This window comes from Thamnophis sirtalis, unplaced genomic scaffold, assembly GCF_051295495.1.
Source record: "Thamnophis sirtalis isolate CommonGarterSnake01/CBP01778 unplaced genomic scaffold, rThaSir2_p1.2 scaffold_2, whole genome shotgun sequence".
NCBI lineage: Eukaryota > Metazoa > Chordata > Lepidosauria > Squamata > Natricidae > Thamnophis > Thamnophis sirtalis.
In genome coordinates, this window is record NW_028261382.1 from 86,667,428 (window position 1) to 86,689,834 (window position 22,407).

Here is a 22,407-nt window from a genome sequence, read left to right on the forward strand (position 1 = left end):
GTCAGTGGCAAATGTTCTGAATATTTAAGAAATCATAAGCCTGCATAGTAACTTTACTACATCTGCTGAAGAAAAAAGAACAGCAACAAGCATTTTCTCTATTGCGGATTTAATACTTATTTTGTTTCTTCAAGAATCTAGTAACCAACATTACCAACCTTAGTGGTAATTAGAGTATAATGGGACCAGTTTACTCACCTGTAATGCAACTTGGAACATGTTGAGACCCATTGCTATTTCTGTATATAGGACGGCCAAGGCTGTCTGGAAAATATAGGCCAAAGATGGATACTAACAAAAACATTCTTGATTAATTAGTGTGCCTTTCTGTACCAGCATTTATCTAGCAGTTAGCACTTCAAAGTAGCAGTTAACACTTCAAAGGCAGGAATGCGGAGCTGCTCACTTTCCTCCCTTCCCCCTCCCTATTCCTTATCTCTCTTCTCCTGCCGGGGGGAAGAAGCAGCCCCCCTTGCCACGCACCCCCTCTTTTGCCCAGAGACGAAGCTTTTTGCCACGCTGTATATTTATCATTGGATTATTTAGTCATGTGCTTGTTGATGTAATATTGTATACACCTTTCCTTTGTTTGGGACTAATAAAAAGGCTCTCCCGGGCATTGCTCGGGGCCAGAGTTCATCACAAGAAGGATTTGTCCGGTGTTTCTTCTTCCCATTCAGCTACAAGCATGAGCGGCCCATCAGAAGTGTGAAAAAGCCGCAACTGGTGACCTCCGACGTGATTGCTGATCAATCCGTCCCATTTGGAGTCCTCTTACTCATCGGCGAAGGAACGCCTCTTGCATACCAGGACCGGCCGTCGTAGACGGAGCATCCTCCCAGATTCGTGAGTAATGGGGGCAGAATTCTCTAAGCCTCAGGTTGCATACCTTTTCGAACTTAGAGAATTGTCCAAATCCTCAATATTAATCTTAAAAAACAATGGGAACTTTCTCCCCATCCCTTCAAAAAAAGATCTTACTAATTTTCTCAGGTACATTTATCAAATTTGTCCCACATATCCTGAGAAGGGCTCAATTCGAACAAACATTTGGGCAAAATTAGGGAAGTATTTTCTCCAGCCCCTAAGGGCACCAGCGAAAATATTCTCTACTTGGCAGATTGTCATGGAATGCTTAAAAGTTCATGAAAAGGCCATGATGGGGGGACCGGACCCCCCCCTGCCATATTTGGAAACCTCTTCACTAAATTCACACTTTGAATCCAAGGCTTTCTCTTCCCTTGTATGCATGCCTTTGTCACCCTCAGCCTTTGAAGCTCCCCGGCATTACATTCCTTTAGAGGAAGCTTCTGCCTGCTTTCCAACCTGACTCATAGTCGGAAAACTAAGCCAGCCTCACAGAAAAGGCTGCTTCTTATCTTCCTTCTTATTTCAAACTCTTGGCATGCTCCAATGCCTGGCTCTTCTTACTTTCTTCCGGTCATCCTGGCTACCTCTATGTCTCAAGGAGTTCTCCCTTTCTTACTGACTCTTCTGATTTCTTTTCTGTTGCTTTGATGATATTTTCATGCCTGAGCACCTGAATCTTTTTCACAGATGCTTCAAAGAGCAATTGATTTATAGGATCTGAATTGGAATGGAGAAAAATGCTTTTGTGCATGCATGAGTGTGTTTGTGTGTGTGTGTGTTTGAGGGAGTAATAGAGAAAGTGACTGAAGAATGGAAAAGAGAGTGAAGAGAAAGTGATAAGAGTGGGAGAGAGGAAGAAAGAAAAAAGAGTGACTGAGACTGAAAGAGGCAAAGAGAAAGAGTATGAGAGAGACAGAGAGAGAAGAGAGAAAGAGGAAAGAGATATCCCACAGCCTTTATATTACTCCTGTGTTTGTTATAAAAAAGAAATCTGGTAAATGGCGTTTTTTGCATGATTTGCGGGCTGTTAATAAAATTCTCCAACCCATGGGAGCACTGCAGTGCGGCCTCCCCAATCCAAATTTGATTCCCCAAGGGTGGGATCTCATGATTATTGATTTAAAAGATGCCTTTTTTTCTATACTACTCCATGAAAAAGATCGCAAACTGTTTGCTTTTACTGTCCCAGAATTTAACAACTCCAAACCTGCTTCTCGCTTTCAATGGACAGTCCTGCCTCAGGGAATGCTCAACAGCTCCACCTTGTGTCAATATTTTGTAGACAAAACTTTGCAGCCGTATCGGACGGCACATCCTCACTTTTTAATTTATGGGTGACATCTTGGTGGCAGCATGTGGGCCCCCAGGCACGGTTTTAGCAACATTACCATTTTTAACTAATCTTCTCCATAAAAATGGCCTGCACATAGCTCCAGAAAAGGTTCAAACAGCACAACCTTTTTCATATCTGGGCCATAAGCTTTTGGCCTCTCATGCTGCACCTGCAATGCCAAAATTGGACTTGCCACACACTCCCACATTAGTACAGTTACAGCAATATTTGGGCTCCATTAATTGGGCACGCCCATATATGGGGCTCACAACCCCTCAATTGGCTCCATTGTTTTCTGCATTAACAATGGGCAAAAACCCTGCAGATGTTATTAAATTAGATGAAACACATCAGCAAGTTTTAAAAGAGGTAAATGAGGCCCTTTCACAAATTTGGGTGGATCGTTTTCAGGATAACACTCCCTTAGCTTTCATCATATGTAACACTCTTGGGCTCCCAACAGGAGCCGTGGTGCAAAAAACTTCAAAATTATTAATTATTGAATGGGTACATTTGTCTCACACCCCAAAATCCACAATTTCTCAGAAACCTGCACTTTTTGCAGCTCTAATTACAAAAGCCCGTGTCAGAACAAAATTGTTGGCAGGAATTGAACCTTCCACAATTTTTGTCCCTTGTTCTTTATCAACTTGGGAGACCTTATTTGCTAATTCGGAAAACCTTCAATTTGCACTCGCTGACTGGCCAGGTGAGATTTCTTGCCATGCACCCCCTGACCCAAGATTGGCTCTTTTGAAAACTGTTCCCCTGCAATGGCACACTCCATATTCCCCCCTCCCACTTCCTCAGGCCATGACTATTTTTGCTGACGGAAGCAAAACCTATGGTGCTTGTGCCTGGCAGGAGAATGGTCAGTGGTGTACAAAAATCACCCCCCCGCAGACTTCTGCACAGCGTGCGGAGCTTGCTGCCTGTATTTTGGCTTTTTCAACTTTTCCAAATACACCCTTTAACTTGATTTTGGATAGCCTCTATGTAACTCAGATTGTGAAATCAATTTATGAGGCCTATCTTTCTCCCTCATTGGAACCACAATTACTCTCGCTCTTTTTATCTTTGCAGAAGTTAATTTCTGCCCGCACCCACTTTTTTCATGTTTCCCACATTCGAAGCCATCAGCCCTTCCCTGGGCCTCTCCAGGAAGGCAATGATGTGGCCGACACTGCGGCAGCGGCTGCTGCCAACTCTTCTTCTCTTTTAACCTTGACAGCTCCCACGCCATGGGAGAGTCATTCTTACTTTCATCAGAACACGAAAGCGCTCATGAAACAATTTGGCATTACTGCAAATGAGGCTTCTGCTATTATTCAGCAGTGCCCTTCTTGTAGCCAGCATTCAGGCTACATTATGGCATCCCCCCAAAGGGGCGAAGCCACCAAACATGTTATTAATCATTGTATTCGGACCTTTGCATCGCTGGGACGCCCAAAAGAATTAAAAACAGACAATGGCCCTGCTTACACAAGTGCAGCCTTCGCTGCCTTTTGTAACCAATGGGGCATTGTACATAAATTTGGCATTCCTTATAACAGCCAGGGTCAGGCGTTGGCTGAGCGCGCCAACCAGACATTAAAACATGCCCTGGACAGATATATTGGCAATAGGGGAAAAATACCCCCTGGCCTCCCAGCAGTGCAAGACACGCTTAACCTCTGCCTTTATACCCTGAATTTCTTAAATCTTACCGGCAGCCCACCATCCTCAGCAGCGACTCGTCATTTTGCAGCTCCACCTACTGCAGACACCCCCCGTCCACCTGTCTACTATCGCTGCCTGCCTGACCTGACGTGGCGAGGACCTGCTGACCTGATCACTTGGGGACGGGGATACGCTGCCATCCAGCTAAAAGACAAGGTGCTCTGGGTGCCAGGAAGACACGTAAGACCTTTTCTTCCTAAATCACCACCACACACTTCCAGGGATGGCGATCGTCCGTCAGTCCCCAAATGAGGTACAGCTTGTGGAGGTTGCCTCCTGGCCTGACCTGGAGAACAGGCCTGGACACCCTCCACCATATGAGAACACAGAGGCTGTTTCCTGCCCCGACCAGGAAAACGGGGAAGGACACCCTCCACCGTATTCACCACCAGAAGGATGTCCCTTATTTCGAAGAAGACCTCCAGGTTATCCCCTGTCGCGGTGGCAGGAGTGTATGAAACCTTTTAGTTTTAGAACTTTCTCATATCATTATGTTATTTTTTCACTGTGTGGCATAGTTTTAGTATTGCTTGCACTTTTTATACGCTGTGAAATTTCCCATCGTGCCTCTTACAAGTTACAGGAACCATTATATGTGCCTACTAGATCTCTCACACACAGGGTGAAAAGGTCAGCTGCTTCTCACAGTCTGCACACTCGAATGACATACAACCTGTGGATGCGTTTGGCAGAACAGGCAAACGTATCCAATTTTTGCCTAAGCGAAGCTGTGGACCTGAACATGTTATTAGGGAATTGTTTAATACCAGTTTGCACACCTCTTTCTGTTATTTTAAAAGACACCCAGCTAGCCATGTTTAAAAAAAGAAAGGAAGTTAATTACGGTGACTCTATGGTGTGGGGCCCTTTCACAAGACGGCTCCCAGCTGATGCCATGTCTCTCACCACACCCTTTGTAGCTAGTGGACCCAACGTTACATGTGCACGCATTCAAAATTGTACTGCTTCTTTCACACAATCCTGTATGCCCACGGGAATCTTTCCCGCCAACTGTTCCACCTACGAGAACATTTCCTATAACCGGGCTCACGTTCTGCTTCCTGCTGGTTGGTTTTTCACATGTGGTCAAAAAACTTTTAATTACATACCTGCTAATCTATCAGATACACGTTGCTGTCTGAGTCGCCTCACTGCGGTTCTACCAACCAAACAGGACCTCACTTCACGACCACAGAGGTCGGTAGTCCTTGATGAAACATGTGACAGCTCAATTAATCTTTTTAACGAGGCTGAATATCTTTCCCTTGCTACCTCTATAGTTGGTGTTCCGGCATTAGCAATGCATAACCACAGGACAGCCCATCGCATTGCCTGTTCCCTTGCAAAAACTATAAACATCACATCTGCAGCCATAGCTGCCTTGAATATGGAACAGGCAGAGATCAGACATGCTGTCTTAGACAACCGTGCTGCCATTGATTTTCTGTTACTGGTACATCATCTAGGCTGTGAATCTGTCAAAAACATGTGTTGTTTTAACCTGTCAGACACCTCTCACTTGGTTAAGCATCAGATCAGTTCCTTAAAGGAGTTGGCTTCCCAGATTCGAGAAGACGTCCTGCCAGCCTGGTGGGATGGTCTGTGGTCCTGGCTACCGGATGGCTCCTGGTTAAGAAGCATTTTTTCCTCCATTATATGTATTATAGTAGTGCTGGTGTCCCTTTGCTGCTGCATTCAATGCCTACCCTCCCTCTTTCAGCTATTCAAAGGCCTTTTTTCCTCAGCTAGGAAGAACGTGCTTATCCACGAAACTAAGTCCCTTCTGGACGCTGAGGACGACCATGAGTTGGACAACAATTCGTTTGTAAAGGTGTTTGCTATAACCAGTGATGATGAAGAATCTGCATTTTGATATGTTTGCTTTCCTCCTTCTCATTTTAAAACAAAAATGAGGAGATGTTGAGACCCATTGCTATTTCTGTATATAGGACGGCCAAGGCTGTCTGGAAAATATAGGCCAAAGATGGATACTAACAAAAACATTCTTGATTAATTAGTGTGCCTTTCTGTACCAGCATTTATCTAGCAGTTAGCACTTCAAAGTAGCAGTTAACACTTCAAAGGCAGGAATGCGGAGCTGCTCACTTTCCTCCCTTCCCCCTCCCTATTCCTTATCTCTCTTCTCCTGCCGGGGGGGAAGAAGCAGCCCCCCTTGCCACGCACCCCCTCTTTTGCCCAGAGACGAAGCTTTTTGCCACGCTGTATATTTATCATTGGATTATTTAGTCATGTGCTTGTTGATGTAATATTGTATACACCTTTCCTTTGTTTGGGACTAATAAAAAGGCTCTCCCGGGCATTGCTCGGGGCCAGAGTTCATCACAAGAAGGATTTGTCCGGTGTTTCTTCTTCCCATTCAGCTACAAGCATGAGCGGCCCATCAGAAGTGTGAAAAAGCCGCAGGAACACACTTAGGTCAATATTATTTTGTTATTTAAAAATCTTGGATAAACAATGAAGGAATATACCATCATGTGTTTAGGGAAGGCACATAAACATTAAAAATGTAATTATGTTATAATCTTCTCACTTTCTATTGCGACATTTTTATAACTAATTCAATTTAAAAGAAGCAGATATAGTTTAGTAGAAAATCTTTTTCATATGCTATTATTCCCAGAATTCACAACAGATAAGCAGAATTGACAGTAGACACTTGGATATAAAACATAAAACATTTTTATTGGAACCTCGGGAGCAAATAACTCTTTGTCTGCACGTTACCTAACAGATCTACAAAGTTTGACTACTGGATAAGCTGACATAACAATCTCTTCAGTCAACATCTACCAAAACCTGTTTTAAAGTTTCACTTTTTATATATAGTTCAGAGGCATTCCTTGTTCAAAAAATATATATCCAAATAATAATAAAAATGCATAGAAACATGTATTACTTCAAGACTCTTAGTTCTCCTATGTCAAATGTGCAAATCACAAACAAGAGACTCCCAGCCTACAGCCAACATCAAATTAAAAACAAGTCCTGTACAAGACACCCATTCATTTTATTCTAGAAACTGGGTTACATTCTCAATTTCTTCAATGTGAATATTTCTTCATCTTGTCTTGACGCTGACTAAGCATGTCATGATTAGTAGCAATTCTGTTCTTTTGGAGTAATCCCTTTCAGAAGTTTCCCCAAAGACCAAAGTTTACATTTTACAATTTACACTTCCAAATCTTGGAGGAAGCAGGTATCTTGGTTTGAAATTCAACATGAGACAGAATGTATCTTAATAATATATCCCACCCTCAAAGCACAAAAGCTACCTAAACTTTGAGCAAAGTCTCGCAGGATGACAGGTACAGATCTGGCTGGGCACAAAATTGATCTAAGAACATTTTCCACCCACAAACAAATAAAGAATTTATAGTTTTTGACAAATTATCCTTAGTAAATAAATCACAGAGTGTTACTTTCAGAAAAGTAAAGAAATGTGAGAAGACGTCTCTTCTGAATCTATTTATTTTAATCCAACCCAGGAGAAAATTCAGAAGTGATGTGTTTTTAGTCACCTACTTTCACAGACAACGTTGGGAAGGAGGCACCAATTACACACTTTTCTGTCAGGAATTTTTAGAACGAGCATGTGCAACAGCAAATGTATGGACGGAAAGTCTTGTGTTTGAGCCCCCGTCCAAAATATCGCAAGATGAGATGACATTTTGCAGAGCTTGAGCATACGCTGAAAGAGAAATGAGCTTTATTGGGATATATACAGTTTTGACGGCAAAGACAATAGAAAGCACGATTATGCGCTACTTGGAAAATAAACATTTTTCCTCTACAATAGTAGAGGCTATACAATCAATGTAGTAGTTCAAACCATGTTTATGGATTTAACTATCATAAGGTACAATCAGATTTAATCTTTTTTTTTAAAATATAGCAAAGGAAAATGAATTTAGGGAATGTCTTTTCTAAATGTCAATGTACCAAATTTTAGGAAGGCAGCAGTTGGGGTGAGACTTCCATTTTCATGGCTTTTGTTTTTCCCAATCATATGTTTGGTCAGTTAGCAACAGAATGCCAGTTTCAATAGATTTTCAACCTGATCCAGCATGGCAATTTATGTATTAAGAAAATTCATATGGCCACTCAACTCAGTCATCCTGACCCTAAGGCAGTTTAGAGAATTTCTTATCTAACTGCAAGGCTGTGAGTTTTATCAGTCTGATACAGCAAAATGGTTTCTTTCTTTACGCTGCATTGCTTGTCCATAAGAATCACAGTTCAAAGTCTTTGCATTATACACAAAGTCAGGAATTAAAACCTCCACAAAGGACTTTCTTCAAAGGAGAGAACAGTAACTGAAAATAATTACTACAGTATGAAGCAGCAGGGATTTTGTGTGACCAAACAGAATGTACAGCTGTGGATATAGGCAAAAAAAAAGAAGTTAAGTTTGAGTAACTTCTATTGTGAAGTACAGTATCCCACCTTCTTCGCTTCCTTTATTTCATGACTTTGAAAAGAAATATTGCTTTAAGTTCTGAATGAACAATACCTAATCACAGCAGGCAATCTTGGGACCTGTCTTTGTTTATAGCGTCTACACATTTAGAATCTGTCTGTTCAATTCTTTATGTGGTATTTAGTTGCCAATGTTTTTTTAGCTGGTTACTACAATTGTAACTTAGGTTCAGAGCTCTCCCTTTCACTGAACTGAAATGCTCTCAAACTGAGGCAGAACAGAAGCCGAATTTGTTTCAAATGTTACAATATATCAACAATTGCAAGAGAAAAGTGTGGAAGAAGATACTTCACTCGAAGTGTAATTAACAATACTTTCCCAGAGTTATGGCAATTAGAAACATCGTCTTACTCAATGTCAGTTTGCACATCTGTCATGGACAGTGACATCACTGGTGGTGTACTGAGTTGCCTTCTCTATTGCACCAGCTGTTTTAGAACACACTGAATCAAATCCAATTGTGGAGGATCGGTACTGAAAGTAATGGAGCAAGAGGGACTTCCAAATATGATACCTTTGTGGTTTTTGTAGAACATACAGTTGTTGGCACAGCTATCGGGATGAGTGTCCCAGAAATCTGACCCACAAAAGCACAAGGGAGGCAAATGTATATTATACATGTCGATCTTCTCTCGCATCTGGGCTCGTAATGCTTCCACATATCTGCAAAACACATTTCCCCCCCTGTTCAGCAACAATTTAAAAGCCTTAGTGCTAGAACCAAATTTCCTGGCTGAAATCTGCTCAACATATTTCACCTATTTTTCTTCTGCAACAAACAAGCAAATCAAGCAAGGAGCTATAGGATTTAGGTTTCCTGGGTTACAAGCTTTTCTAGACTAGAATCAAGTTTGCAAGATTCATAAAGTGTCGCTTTCAATCGGTGTGCAAATTAACATAAGCTCCTGAAATGTTTCATGATTAAAATTAAAGTAATAAAAATATTAAAATTAGATTCAATTTTAATTGCTTCAAAAATACTCTGCATCATTACATAGGACATCTTCAATCATATAGTTACAGAAAAGCTATTGAAACCTAATAGAAGTATAGTAAGTTCAAAATACAAACCTCAGATAAGAATCGGCAATATAATGAAGCCTGGATTTCATAGTTTAGGAATATGAGACTTATCGTATTTTCATCTAATGTTATATGCAATTTAATGGGCATTCAGCAATAAGGGACATTCCTTCTCCCCTACTGTGATCTTTTAAACCAGGGCATACTGCATATCTGAAATGCTTGAAAAAATTTGGAACGTCATCCACAATTAGGCCTAAACTTCTACCCATCCTCTCTTTTATTGATAGCTTCCTCACTTCTAATCATCTGGATGCCTACAGGAGAGGGCTGCAAATAAATTGATGGGCTCACAGAGGCAGCCATTTCTCCAAGTGCTTCTTGTATTCATGTTCTACAGTGGATGTGGGGCCTTAGGTGGCCTCGGGTCATTCTGCTTGCCCATAAGCACATGCTGCTGCTGATGCGCCTGACCCAAAGGGATCATTCCTACAACTGTCAATCCTACAACTATCACCAACTTACTATAATATCCTGGAGCAGAATAACCAAGTGAAAAGGTTGGCTGGAGGCATCTGCAAGTATTTTGACCAGGTTATGTTTGCTGGGTTAGCAATGTGATATAACTCTTAGAAATATAGGTAGTCCTCGACTTACAAGTTTATTTAGTGACTGTTACAATGCCACTGAAAAAAGTGACTTATGACCGTTTTTCACACTTACGACCACTGTGACATTCCTATGGTCATGTGATCAAAATTCAGATGCTTGGAAACTGACTCATATTTATGACGGTTGCAGTGGTCAGGAATCATGTGGTCACCCATTTGTGACCTTCTGACAAACAAAGTCAATGGGGAAACCAGTTTCACTTAACAACCATACTACTAATTTACCAGGAACAGTGGTTCACTTAACAACTGTGGCAACCAATGTTGTAAAATGGAGCAAAGCTCACTTAACAAATGTTTCACTTAATGACATAAATTTGGCTTCAACTGTTGTCATAAGTTGAGGACTACCTATACTCAACACCTGGAGAAGTTCAGCTGCCTTCGGTTGTGCTGGTGGTGCTCCCTATCATCTATCTCCTGAATAGATACCAGTGACTAAGAAAGGCCCTGGCCTTTAGGCTTTGTCAGGAGACTGGACTAGGTAAATGTGTCTTCTGGTCCGGCAGTGCTTGCAAATGCATGTTTATTGGATTCCAAACTTTAACTCACCTAGAATATTCTTTACTTTTTTGTTTTTTCTTTTCTTCTGGGTCTTCCAGTTTCAGTTGTTGCAGTTTTTCACAGGTTTTCCCTCTGGGGTGAGCACTTTTTTGGGAAGCCACCTCCTGTGTCCCTTTCTCCTTTGCTCGTTGTGCCTCCTGTATTCTTTGTTCCTCTGCACGGCGCCGATACTCCTTTTCTTTCCTAATTCTGTGGCAGACAAAAATTCCAATCATTCAGAATTAGTTATTGGAGCACAGAATCAAATGTTAGAGGAACGCAGCTGTCCATTCTGTTCTGCTACCAAATCTCTATACGAAATAAAGGGAAGATTATAAAATCTGGCTAAAGGCATATTATTGTTACTTTAGTTTCAGCAGACTGAAAACATAGCAATCAGCTTTGCATCTTATTTAGCATATTTCTGCATGGTATACTTACTTGACTGTGTATTCCACATTACAACTTTTCCCCTTTACCTGCAAATGTTTGGTTTCTAATCAACTATATATTAGAACAACAACAAAAAAATAGCTCCAAGCAATAGTTAATATAAGAGAGCTAGGGGATAGTGCAAAAGAAAACTAAAGAGAAATAAGAGATTGCTAACAAAAATATTGACAAAAAGAGTATTTCAGCTAGAGAATTCTGTATACAGGTAGTCCTCAACTTACAACAGTTCATTTAGTAACTGTTCAAAGCTATAATGGCACTGGAAAAAGTGACTTATAATTTTTCACACATGACCGTTGCAGTGTCCCCATGGTCACATGATTTACATTCAGATGCTTGATAACTGATTCATATTTATGATGGTTGCAATGTCTCAGTCATATAATCAACTTTTGTAACCTTCTGTCAAGCAAAGTTAATGGGGAGACCAGATTCACTGAACAACTGGGTTACTAATTTAACAACTGCAGTGGTTCATTTAACAAATGTGACAAGACAAGGGGGCAAAACTCACTTAACAAATTTCTCACTTAGCAACATAAATTCTGGGCTCCGTTATGGTTGTACATCAAGGACTACCTGTACAGGAATGGTACACCAGAGAGCTTTCATTATAAAATCATAAAAGTCCAATCAAATTCAGTCTCTCGCAACAATCTTCAGTAATACAATTAATGGAAATAGCCATATTCAGAAGAAAGGTATTCCCAAATATTAGGGCACAAAACAACTTGTTGTGTTTATGCCATATCTAGACTACCTAGAGGGGCCTGGTTAGTCACTGCATGAAAAGAAGAATGCTGGGTGAAATCGACCTTCAGCCCAAATCATCAGAGGGTAATTGTGTATCTGCTGCTAGCTTAATAAATGAAAAACTCTTCAAATCAATGAAAAAATACAAAAATTTAAAAGGAAAAAATATTTGTTTTAGAAAACCATGCTGCTTAAGAAAACATAGCCATTTAACTGTTGTTTTCCTCCCTTGGGCAATCTCTTTAAAACTCAATATTTGTCCAGCCTTTACTGCATCATTGTAAAGTTTTCACCAGTAAAACACTATGGGAGCAAAGGTAATTGAACCAAATGCTTACAATAAAAGACAGCATTTTCTCCTGTATAAAAAGAAAAGGCTCTGCCTAAGTAAGAATTTATAAGAGAAGATTCCTCAGATGTTATGAAAAAGTGACTCTCTGCTTCAGTGTACAGCTTGCTCAGGTGACCTCTTTTACCATTTTATTTTTTTTAAAATATATCCAATAAAACAAATTTCTTCTGGAGCCCAGATATGCTTTTAAAAAATGACAACGGCATAACTTGGCACCATTTATTTTACCTCATTTTACTACAGTTCAAGTGAGATACTATTGCACCAAGGCCCCCATAACTATGACAGGAAAGGGAAAGCTATAGGTCAGAACAGCTGTGTTGCCAGCTGTCAGTTATTTCTGATACTCTCCTGGCCACTAAAATTAATGAAATGAGAAGCTGGTTTGCTGAACAGTAAAATACCAGTCTCATCTTTATTTTTGAGCTACATAAAGACATTTTTAGAAACCAAAAAAAGACCTAGTAGTTTGTTAGACCTTTTTCTTTCAAAAGTATAGAACAATGTTAGCAATCATTTGTTTATATTCAAGAGATTACAGGCAAAAAAGAATGGTCATCTACTGAATGTGTACTTGTCCATTTTCCTCTGCCACTCCTTCTGTCTTTGCTGCTCCTTCACTTGCTCTCTTTCGATATCCATGAAGAGGCGCCGATACCTCAGATATTGGCTTTGGTGCTACGGAAAAAGAAGAGTTTCAGTTGGATCCTAACGCTGGATCGTCCTATTCCATGTACCACGGAGGAAATGTTTACTCTATTCTTCTTCCTAACCACACCTAAGGCAAATAAATACAGCATGACCCATACCAGTGATTTAACCTGGACCATCTATCATTTGTTCGTGTTCTCAATGGTTGCATATAGAGTATATTCTTATGAAATAATTAGATGAAGAATTAATACATGATGAACCAGTATATTTTTCTGTTCCTTCGAATCTCATCTTAGATTGCAAGTCAGTGGACATGAACTGTGTTTTGAAAATTTTTGCGAGGTTTCTCAAATATATCATTAAACTCAGCACATAATATACAATTTATCTCTAGTTTTATTAACACAAAAATGTAAAAAATTATCTCTTTTTCACTCCAACCAAGGAACCTGGGGGATTTCATATGTGAGAGAAAATCTGGAATTTAAATCTGGCCTACGTTCAAAGTCTATTGATATTGTTTGGATTTATTTTTCATATACCTGATCACACACTTGCATGAATTGGGACATTAGCTATCTGTGTTATCTTACAGTTTAAGAAAAACTTGCTCTTTTTCCATAATTAGGGAGTTTCATTGTTACATATTACAAGGTTATATGGTATTGCTATAATTTATTGGAGAAGTTCACCAAATATATCTCTTCAGTGAGACTTCATACTGCTGGCTAATAATTAGCCCACAATTAAATAAAGACAACCACAAATCTACTGCTAGCAACTGCACACAGGAACTGTTACAAAAAATTATGTCACTGCTATTTTCATAGATATATATTAAATTTTCACTATCCATTGGAATTCTCAGACAGCCTATCCAACTTGACCTATGCTGATTTTGGTAACATCTGTGATCAGATCAAGCTGCCTAGTGCTGCCATCTATAGATAGAAACAATAATTCAAATTTTTACTCAGGGATCAGCAATGAGATGCATAATTAGGTATCTGATTAAAAAATCTCCCTTTCAGTCATAATAGCACTGAATAAGGTGGATTCATGTAAGATTATATACCTGCTTCTTTGATTGTTCCTCCTCTACTCCAGGCCAGAATATATGAACAGCATGAGCCTCAATATCAGCTAGATTATTATCTTTCAAGGTACCACTATTTACCTGGAAGAAAAAATAAAGAGATTAAACCTTTGAAATAATCATACATGGGGACATAAAAGGCTACCAACCGTTGAAACCTGGATAGCTTTTTTTCATATATTTTTTCAAAATGTTTCTTCTTGTCTGTTATGCAACAGACAAACTTTAACATACCCACAGTATCAAGCAAAGAATAAGGTCCCACATCCTATTACTGTTATTGGTTACTGAAAATAGCTTTTTTTGGTTTTGATAAAGAGCTATACAGAACTGTACAAAATCCCTAATCTCCGGACAACAGCCCAAATATATATATGAGAAATAGCATGGAGAGCAAAATAGAACACTCTTCTGCATCCCACCAGATTAGCTTTTCCTTGAAAAGTATCTTTATTTGTGAAGAAAACAACTATAGAAATTTTGGTGGCAATCCCATTATATATGAAAGATCAAGTCAGAAAATCTCTTATAACCTTCAGCCCTAACCATGGTGTATTTCACTATTGCAAAATTGCCCATGCAAAGAAAACCAGAAACACAATATTTACCTAATACTTACCATATAAAAATATTGCATTATATCAGCAATATGCAATTATTCATTGTTATAGGGCAGAAGAATGATTAGTGCATAGGAAACTTCTGCAATACATCAATAAATGTGTAAATCACATTTCTTGGATCTGTTTTGTTAGGACTAAAAAAATTGAAATGTTTTTTAAATTATAGCTAAGCTATAATAAAGCCATATATTGCTTGAATTTTGAGTTACTTGTCTATACTAAAATAGAAACCATTTTAATGTTCAGTACAAGTATTTACAGGCAAATAAGAATAGCAGCTTTTCATTTCAATAATATAGTCTCTCAAGGAAGGTAACAAGAATAATAAGGCCAATATTTTTCCAAAAGTGTTTAACATAATTGAGGTTATTTTTTCAAATTTACATGGCTGCCCATCTCACAGTCAAATAAAAGAAATGTATCAATGCCATTATACAAATAAAACATATATTAAATATTATTAAAATTAAAATATACATTTTAATGGTATTTACTTATTATGGCCTGGAGACAGTGATCATATCAACTATAATAGTAGAGTCATTTTAGAATGTTACTGGTTCCCTGAGACTCCCAAGCCTGGTGATATAACCAGATATTGAGGGATTTTTGGAATATTAACAGGGATGGAAGTTAACTTTGGGGGGGGGGGGGGAGGAGGGAGACTGTTGTTGCATAAGGCAGATGACATGGCAGAGAAGGCCCACTTTCTTGGGACTATCAAATGTAAAGCCCCCAGCAGATGGTTAGTTGAACTAGATGTTAGTTACAAATCTCATACTTGAGAAGGCTTACTTTTTGAAATTCTATGTTGTCCCAATTCCCTCCCTCTTGTTCTTGAAGTTCTGCTGGAAGATCATGGCGTCCCTTCAGAGGAAGTTCTCCCATATCACCCTCTTCTGGGCTTAGAGTAGTTGTGTTGTAAGGTTCTATGTTCTAAAAAAAGACATTGCAGCCAAAGTATTTTTTATAAATTAATATAAAAGCTAGCCGCCAGCAATAACCCTAAATTGCAACTGTGGTCTTCAAAAAAATATAAAAATGTTGAACAAACCACAAGATAGACACATCTAGCAAGAACAGTGAAGAGTCTGTCCTGGACAAGGTTGGAGGTAGCCAGGTAATTATAAATAATGCTTGGCAAATGAAAATAATGCTAACTCAGCTTTATGACAGAACCCTGCTGTTAAAAAGCAGTATATAGATATCTAAACAAACATTCAGATTCAGTAAGAAACTCATTTGAATCTTGCCTAGGTTTGGGCATCATGAAAGCAAATCAAGTGTAAAGTCTAATGACAGACCTCTGTTCATTGTATTTTTTGCAAATCATGTGGAGATGTGTTCCTCCAAACTTACATAAGTACTTTGGTGCAAGGAAGATCCTCCTCTAACTTAAACTTCCAATTGATTTGCAGCTGCATTTGCTAGAATTCTCAACCAGAATATCTACTCCTATATTTAGGAACCATGGTGGTGTAGTAGTTAGAATGCAGTATCACAGGCTAACTATGCCCACAGCCAGAAGTTTGATCCTCAATGGCTCAAGGTTGACTCAGCCTTCCAACCTTCTGAGGTCAGTAAAATGAGTATCCAGATTGTTGGAAGCAATCTGCTGACTGTAGGATTTGCTTAGAGAGGGCTTTAAAGCACTATGAAGTGATATATAAGTCTAAGTGTTCAAAAGTAGGTGGAAGGTTCAGTGTGGTAACCAGAACTTGCAGCTGCCCAAATGTCCCATTTTCCTGCCATGCCTTGATTTACTGTTTTAAGGAAAACTTAGTAAATGGAAATTTAATTCCCTATTCACAGCCAAACAAATACTACAGTTCTTAGCATGCATGGCATTGTATGCATTTCTGTGCTAATAACCTGTCTTCTGGGCGAATTCCGATGAGCACCTCCTGAGTGTTCTGGAGGTTCATTTCCTTCTGGAACAGCTTTTCGAGAAGCCAGTTTGTGACGAACCTGTTGCACAGTTTTCCTTACCTGAAAGAAGAGATTTATACAAAGAAGCAGATAGCACACATTATAAACAGGGTTTGCTTGTCATTAGTGTATTAAGTCAGAGAACTGAAAACAGAAAAGAAAAAAAAAACATTTACAGTTTTGGCTAGCTCTGAGAACTGCTCCGGCATGTAATCAGCTTGTTGTACATAGGTGACTTTGTCATTAGACTTGCCAATGGCAGAATCTCTGGTATATCTGTAGAGACATGTATTTTTCTTAGGGGTCAACCGCAACGCAGAATCTGAAAATCCTATAATAACAGAACTTTCTTTCAGGGCCTGTCAAAAGAGAAAAAAGTGTGAGAATGAGCTGCATACAAGCTTAAAATGACAATGAGAAAGAAATAGGTATCAAATGATGGGAAAGCAAAAATACACTGTATGAAGAGATCAGTAGTTTTAAACTCAGATGCATATGATTAAAAATAATCCTTGAAATATTGCTTTATTGACAATTGGATGCTATTGTTTTCTAAAAATTTGGAAAAAAGATATCTGATAAGATAGATTGCAGTAAATATGAACTAAAGTAATCTCAAAAAGGTTTTGTAGCCTGTGGAATTAAGGAGTGGTGTCTTTTAAAAATCAACAATTTTATGTTATTTATGTTAAAATAATTTTATTTGTAAGAAAATAAACAGGCAGATTACAATAACTACTCTTCAAACTAAATTGATGCTTTTTTATTGCACAGAAATTCAGTTTTCAAGAAATTCACATGCATATATAAAAGAAATAGAACCTTACAGCTTCGTAAGATGTCTTCAACTGTTGCTTCCTCTTTAGATTAACACATTGGTTCACCCTGCGTTTTACCTCCTGCTGAAAATGTTTCAATGTTCTCTCTTTTTCTTTTTGTTGTTCTTTGTATTCTTTTTCAGTCTGAATAGCTGTAGCCTGTAGAAATAATTAGATAAACAGATAACAAGGGCACCATGCTTCAGAACAGCATCAAGCTTGCTGTTAATGCTTACTAAGTTTTGCTAATACAGAAAGCTTGTCTTGATGAAAGCACTCTTAGTATTACTTTGTATAGGTAGGTACTGTTGATACTGAAGACATATATTAAGTATATACTTTTGATTTGTACCACTAACACAATGAACAAGATGGGTTCTAATTAAAACATGATAGCAATTAGTAGCCTTCCAGATGTTAGATTCCAATATCTCTGGGTCTGAATCAGAATGGCCTATTATCAGAGATGACAGGAATTGGGAGTCTAACAGCATTTGTGGAGTCACAGGGACCTCATTTAGCTTAATTAACAAGAAATGAGTAAATCACAGCCTAAAAGCTATGTTGTTCTGACGTTTACCATTCAAAAGTATGCTACCATTACAGAATCCCTCAGAATAGAAATAGTTGATAGATAACTGCTACAACCTGAAGAAGTTTTAGATGTTAGACCTTAGGAACATCTGGGATTTCAATGAACCACTTGCCAGTTGGAGTAGAAAGTGAACCAGATGGTTTAATAGTCTGAATTTTTCATATTGGTTTAGGTAACTTGACACTTAATACTCACAAAAACTGGGCTCTCTTCTCCATCATCTTGGGCGCTCTCTACCCAGGCCCCAACAGGTGCTATGCACTGAGTTCTTCCTGCTAATACATTCCAGTTGATTGATGGAGGCCTCAAATTAGTCTGGGCAATTTTCTGTTGTTGTAGCCCCTTCCTGAGTGGTACCATCTTAGCAACAGGACAGTAAGGCCAGGGTTTCCTATGGAAAGACACCATCATGCTTAATAAGCATTAGTTTATAAGAAAAAACCCCTAGCTCTATCATGTGCCAGAATCATCCTTTAAAGATAGCTGATGCTAATTTAACTGGAAATACAAGCTTACTTAAAAAAAAAGCTGTCTTTCCCTGTTTCTGTCAAAGCCAGCAAGCAAAGCTTCTTGTGACATTTTCTAAGAGATAAAGTAGCTCTACAATGGTGAGATTCCCAGAGTCCCCTTATTGCCCTAAGGTCATTTTCCTACTTGCCAATTTTAACCTTTCTTGCATAATCATTACAAATATCTCCATAACCACACAAGTCCTTGTTTGCTTAGCATCATCTATCAATAATGTCTGTCTCATTATATGAATTCCCCTTAAAAGGTTTAATCAAAATAGAATTAAGTCTAACTGGCTTGGACAAAAAAAAATGGGAGGTGAGAAGAAGGTATTTCTCCTGAGTGATTTAAAGACTATGGGCTTTATGGAACTACAGCTAAATACAATTCTTTTCTTTGTTTGGGGTCTATGTACGCACAGTGTATCCTTTTCCTATGTTGTGCTCTAGGGCAGTGTTTCTCAACCTTGGTGACTTTAAGTCCTATGGACTTCAACTCCCAGAATCCCCCAGCCAGCATAGCTGGCTGGGGAATTCTGGGAGTTGAAGTCCACAGGACTTAAAGTCACCAAGGTTGAGAAACACTGCTCTAGGGCAAAAAGATGGGAATGTAAAAATTAAAAATTATATAGTTGCATTGCTCATTTGCTTGAACGTCTGCAGGCCTGTCTGTACACCTGCAAATAATAAAGATCTGAACAATCTTTAGCATTAAAGGTGAATTTTTCTGCAAGGGACTTTATTAAAGGTGGGGCACAGTCTAGGTAAGGAGAAGCAGGTGCGGTTGTCACGTGAAATCACTGCATTGGGGCTTCATACTGTTCTGGAACCCCTCAATTACCTCCTTTAGGCCCCCACAACACCCGCCCGAAGTTCTTAAATGTGCTTCCTGCCAAACTTTTTAATACCGTAAGGCCATTTTTGCGAGACCGTGGAAGGGTCGCCATCATCAGCCACGGCACCCTCCGCCCAGAGAACCCACTGAGGAGCCCTTCATTCCGGTCTCGGGCCCGCGGGGAACCTTCCCACCTGTTGGCAACAGCCCCCGCAGGGTTCACACCATCCTAGAGGCCGACCTCCGTCCCGCACCTTCCCCGCTTGGCTAGGATTCGGACTCAACTGCTACCATGGCAACCCCCTCCTCCCGCGAGATTTGGCACTCGTACGGCTTGGTCTGTGGCGCCGCTGCCATGGCAACCAGCTCCCCCTCCGCTTATCCCCGCGCGCTCACGTCTCTTTCCTCACCCTCAGACGCAGCCCGCTGTGCTTCTCTCGCCAACCGTCGTTTTAAAACCTCGCGCCGCTTCCGCTTCAACCGCGCGATGGCGCCTCCCCGTCTTTCGCCGGGAACCAATCCGGGCGTAGAAGCGGCAGTGATGTCATAATAAGCCAGGGCCGGCCGTGTGATTGGTCGGTATTCTTACAGCCTTTGGCTGCGCTTTGGAAGGAGGGTCCGTTTGAAGTTTGACCCCGCCCTTCAACTCAAGGCCGTTCCCACTAAGTATTGGTTGCGCCAATCAGCTGCCTGTGTTTAAATTAAAGTCCTCATCCCACTTTCGCTGTTAAAGCTGTTATAGTGGAGCTGATAGGCTGGGTAGCCCGAACGCGCAGAGAGTTGGGGATGCCTTAGGAAGGGCTGCAAAAATACAGGCGGCCACTAGAGGGGACTAGAGAGATTCGGGGAAAACGTCTCTTGGACTCCCTCTAGGCGTGATTTGGAGTTTTGCAATGCAGCCCACATTTATTTGCCCTTGGTATACATCATAATTATAACCCTGAATCAGTCTGCTACAGAATGCAAATCTCAAGGTGTGTTTCAACTGCTTTGACATCTTGGAAAAATATCCCAACTAGTATCTTTGAATTGAATGACATCATATGCCCAGCATTGCCTGGGAGTTTTAAGATCACTTGGTATCTAATGGAGAATTGATGTCCAGTGTGGACATCTGTTGCGCAATGTATGCTGCATTGCCATTTCTTTGAATCTTTTGCTTCATTATGTGACATGCTCCTATAGGGATCTATAAATAGAAATCCCTATATTTCTTTTCTTGTCATGTTCCCTGAACCTAATTATGTCAGGCATGCGTAATTGATTTTATTCTGTTAACTATTACGTCTAGCCTGCCTTTCTTAATGGACCTATATTGTTTCTACTTTTCTCAATGAATGGGGTTAAGGTCCTGTCCTGTCCTTAATCCCATAATTTGGAAATGAAGTTGTTTTGTTTATGAATAGGCACATTAAAAAGATGAGGGCTGCTTTCTGCCTGTTTTTCCATTTCTTCTTTGGGGAAATATACTATTCTGCCTCTTTTAATATTCCCCCAAATATTTAATTCTTCAGGGGGTGGGGGGTGGGAGGCTTTCCACAGTATGATATTTCTAAGGCATTGTTCAGAGGCAATCTTGTTATTACTTTAGGACACTTCTAAAGGGAACAGCAGTTAAGCAGATTAAACTCATAGATCAAGATATAATTTTAAAACATTTGTTCATGCTGAGTGGCACGCTTATTATTTGGATGAAAGCTTTAGTTACAGTATTTACATCCTCTGTTTCTATCAATTTGTACTATCTGGTTCCCTCCACCCTTTCAATCATAATATCTATGAGATGTGCCAAATTGTCTCACTGGAGGAGACAAAATCTGAAAGCAGCTTCATTGTAATCCTCTAAATCTATGCTACATCACGTGCAGTGTTTCCATTTCTACATTGTGCTTTCCTTCTTAGTTCCTGGAATGGAATTTAGTTCATTATACAATCAGAAATACTTTTACCAAAAATATTGATAAGCTAGTTGAATGCAACTTTCAACAGGATGCAGTACTGTCTTCCTTTTCTATAGACTATAAGTTCCTGACTCTGTGGAGTTATGGTTGCAAATTTCAGTTGGATAAGTTGACTGTTTCTACAGAAACCTCTGGATAACATTGGAAAAAATATTTCTTCAAACAATCTCTCATAGATCAAAACATTTGGAAATGGGTTCAGCATCTTTTAAAGGGAAAGATTCCCACAGAAGACATCTTTTACTGCTGGAATTTGGAAGATGTACACAATAAACAATGTTAAGTCAAATGAAAGACATTTCTATCCCCCGTTTCCCTTTCCCTTTCCTTTTCCTTTTTTCTTTTCTTTTCATCAGCCATTTTTGAAGAATTGGTATGTTTGCTGGAGCACTAAATATTGAATGTCATTAACATCAACAAAGCTGCAATCAGCTGGGTTCATTTCAGCCATTGGCACTATCTGCTAACCAGGCCTTATTCAAAAGTTTGGGGATAACAAAAGGAGTCTAATTGGCACCCCAAATCTGGAATGCTGGCCTTCTTAGGAAGATGTAGGATTAAGGACTATGCAAGCAGAGCTGGCAATAGAAAAGGCTTAAGGGAGAAAACAACTATATTAAGGTGGCCTTTGTGCCTAGCTAGACTGCAAAAACATTGAAATCTGGAGTTGGCACATGTTCCTTCTAATAACTTCTCAAAGGTAGCTGTTTTTATTTTGTTCATATGAAAATTGTCTTCTTTTTAAGATCCTTCTAGAATCAATTAGCTAGTGAGAGTGGAAATAGGTTTTAGTGCTGGAAAGCATCGTCTTTTCTTATGCCAAATCCACTTTTGTGGGGGTGAATCCTTTGAAACAAAGACCAAGATAAACCAAGTTTTCCTCAACCTCATTCTGGGCTATGTATGCAAAACATTGAAGGCTGAACTGAGGCTGTGACAAATATGCCTACATTTTAAAGCCCCCCAAATCCAAGCAATTATTATGTTATGTCATATATTGTTGGTAGAATGTGACGTGCATTTAAATACTTTTGAAATATAAGCTAGGATAGCCTTCTCTCTGATGTGATTCAATCTGGTACTTCTCAGCATACGGGGGACTGTGCAACTTCATCTTGGTTGGAACGGTTGTGGGGTTTATTCCAGAAGAATGTGAACTGGGAAAATCGGAA

At 39.6% G+C, this 22,407-nt stretch overlaps 1 protein-coding gene across 2 annotated transcripts; it reads right to left on the reverse strand.

The window, feature by feature from the left end:
- Window positions 1–6,599: 6,599 nt before the first annotated feature.
- On the reverse strand, window positions 6,600–19,759 carry CCDC15 (coiled-coil domain containing 15). 2 transcript variants are annotated; one of them, XM_087706311.1, is made up of 11 exons: window positions 19,685–19,759; window positions 18,126–18,321; window positions 17,345–17,494; window positions 16,694–16,876; window positions 16,461–16,577; window positions 15,384–15,524; window positions 13,945–14,046; window positions 12,790–12,893; window positions 10,667–10,867; window positions 8,935–9,083; window positions 6,600–7,631 (listed from the first exon to the last, which is right to left on the reverse strand). In XM_087706311.1, the coding sequence occupies exons 2-11, from the start codon at window positions 18,288–18,290 to the stop codon at window positions 7,513–7,515; spliced, it is 1,431 nt and encodes a 476-aa protein (XP_087562437.1). In that variant the 5' UTR covers window positions 18,291–18,321; window positions 19,685–19,759; the 3' UTR covers window positions 6,600–7,512. The 2 variants fall into 2 exon arrangements, with proteins under 2 accessions (XP_087562437.1, XP_013917700.2); XM_014062225.2 differs by lacking the exon at window positions 19,685–19,759 and adding an exon at window positions 19,469–19,486.
- Window positions 19,760–22,407: the final 2,648 nt, after the last annotated feature.

What these genes read in the sequence shown, in the direction of transcription:
- CCDC15 (XM_087706311.1), bottom strand. Translation starts at nt 18,290, where the DNA reads ATGGTACCACTCAGGAAGGGGCTACAACAACAGAAAATTGCCCAGACT. An exon ending in GAGAAGAGAGCCCAGTTTTT is followed by an intron (nt 17,495 to 18,125) that starts GTGAGTATTAAG and finishes TTATTTCTACAG; the next exon opens with GCTACAGCTATTCAGACTGA. An exon ending in TGGCAGAGGAAAATGGACAA is followed by an intron (nt 10,868 to 12,789) that starts GTACACATTCAG and finishes TGTCTGCCACAG; the next exon opens with AATTAGGAAAGAAAAGGAGT.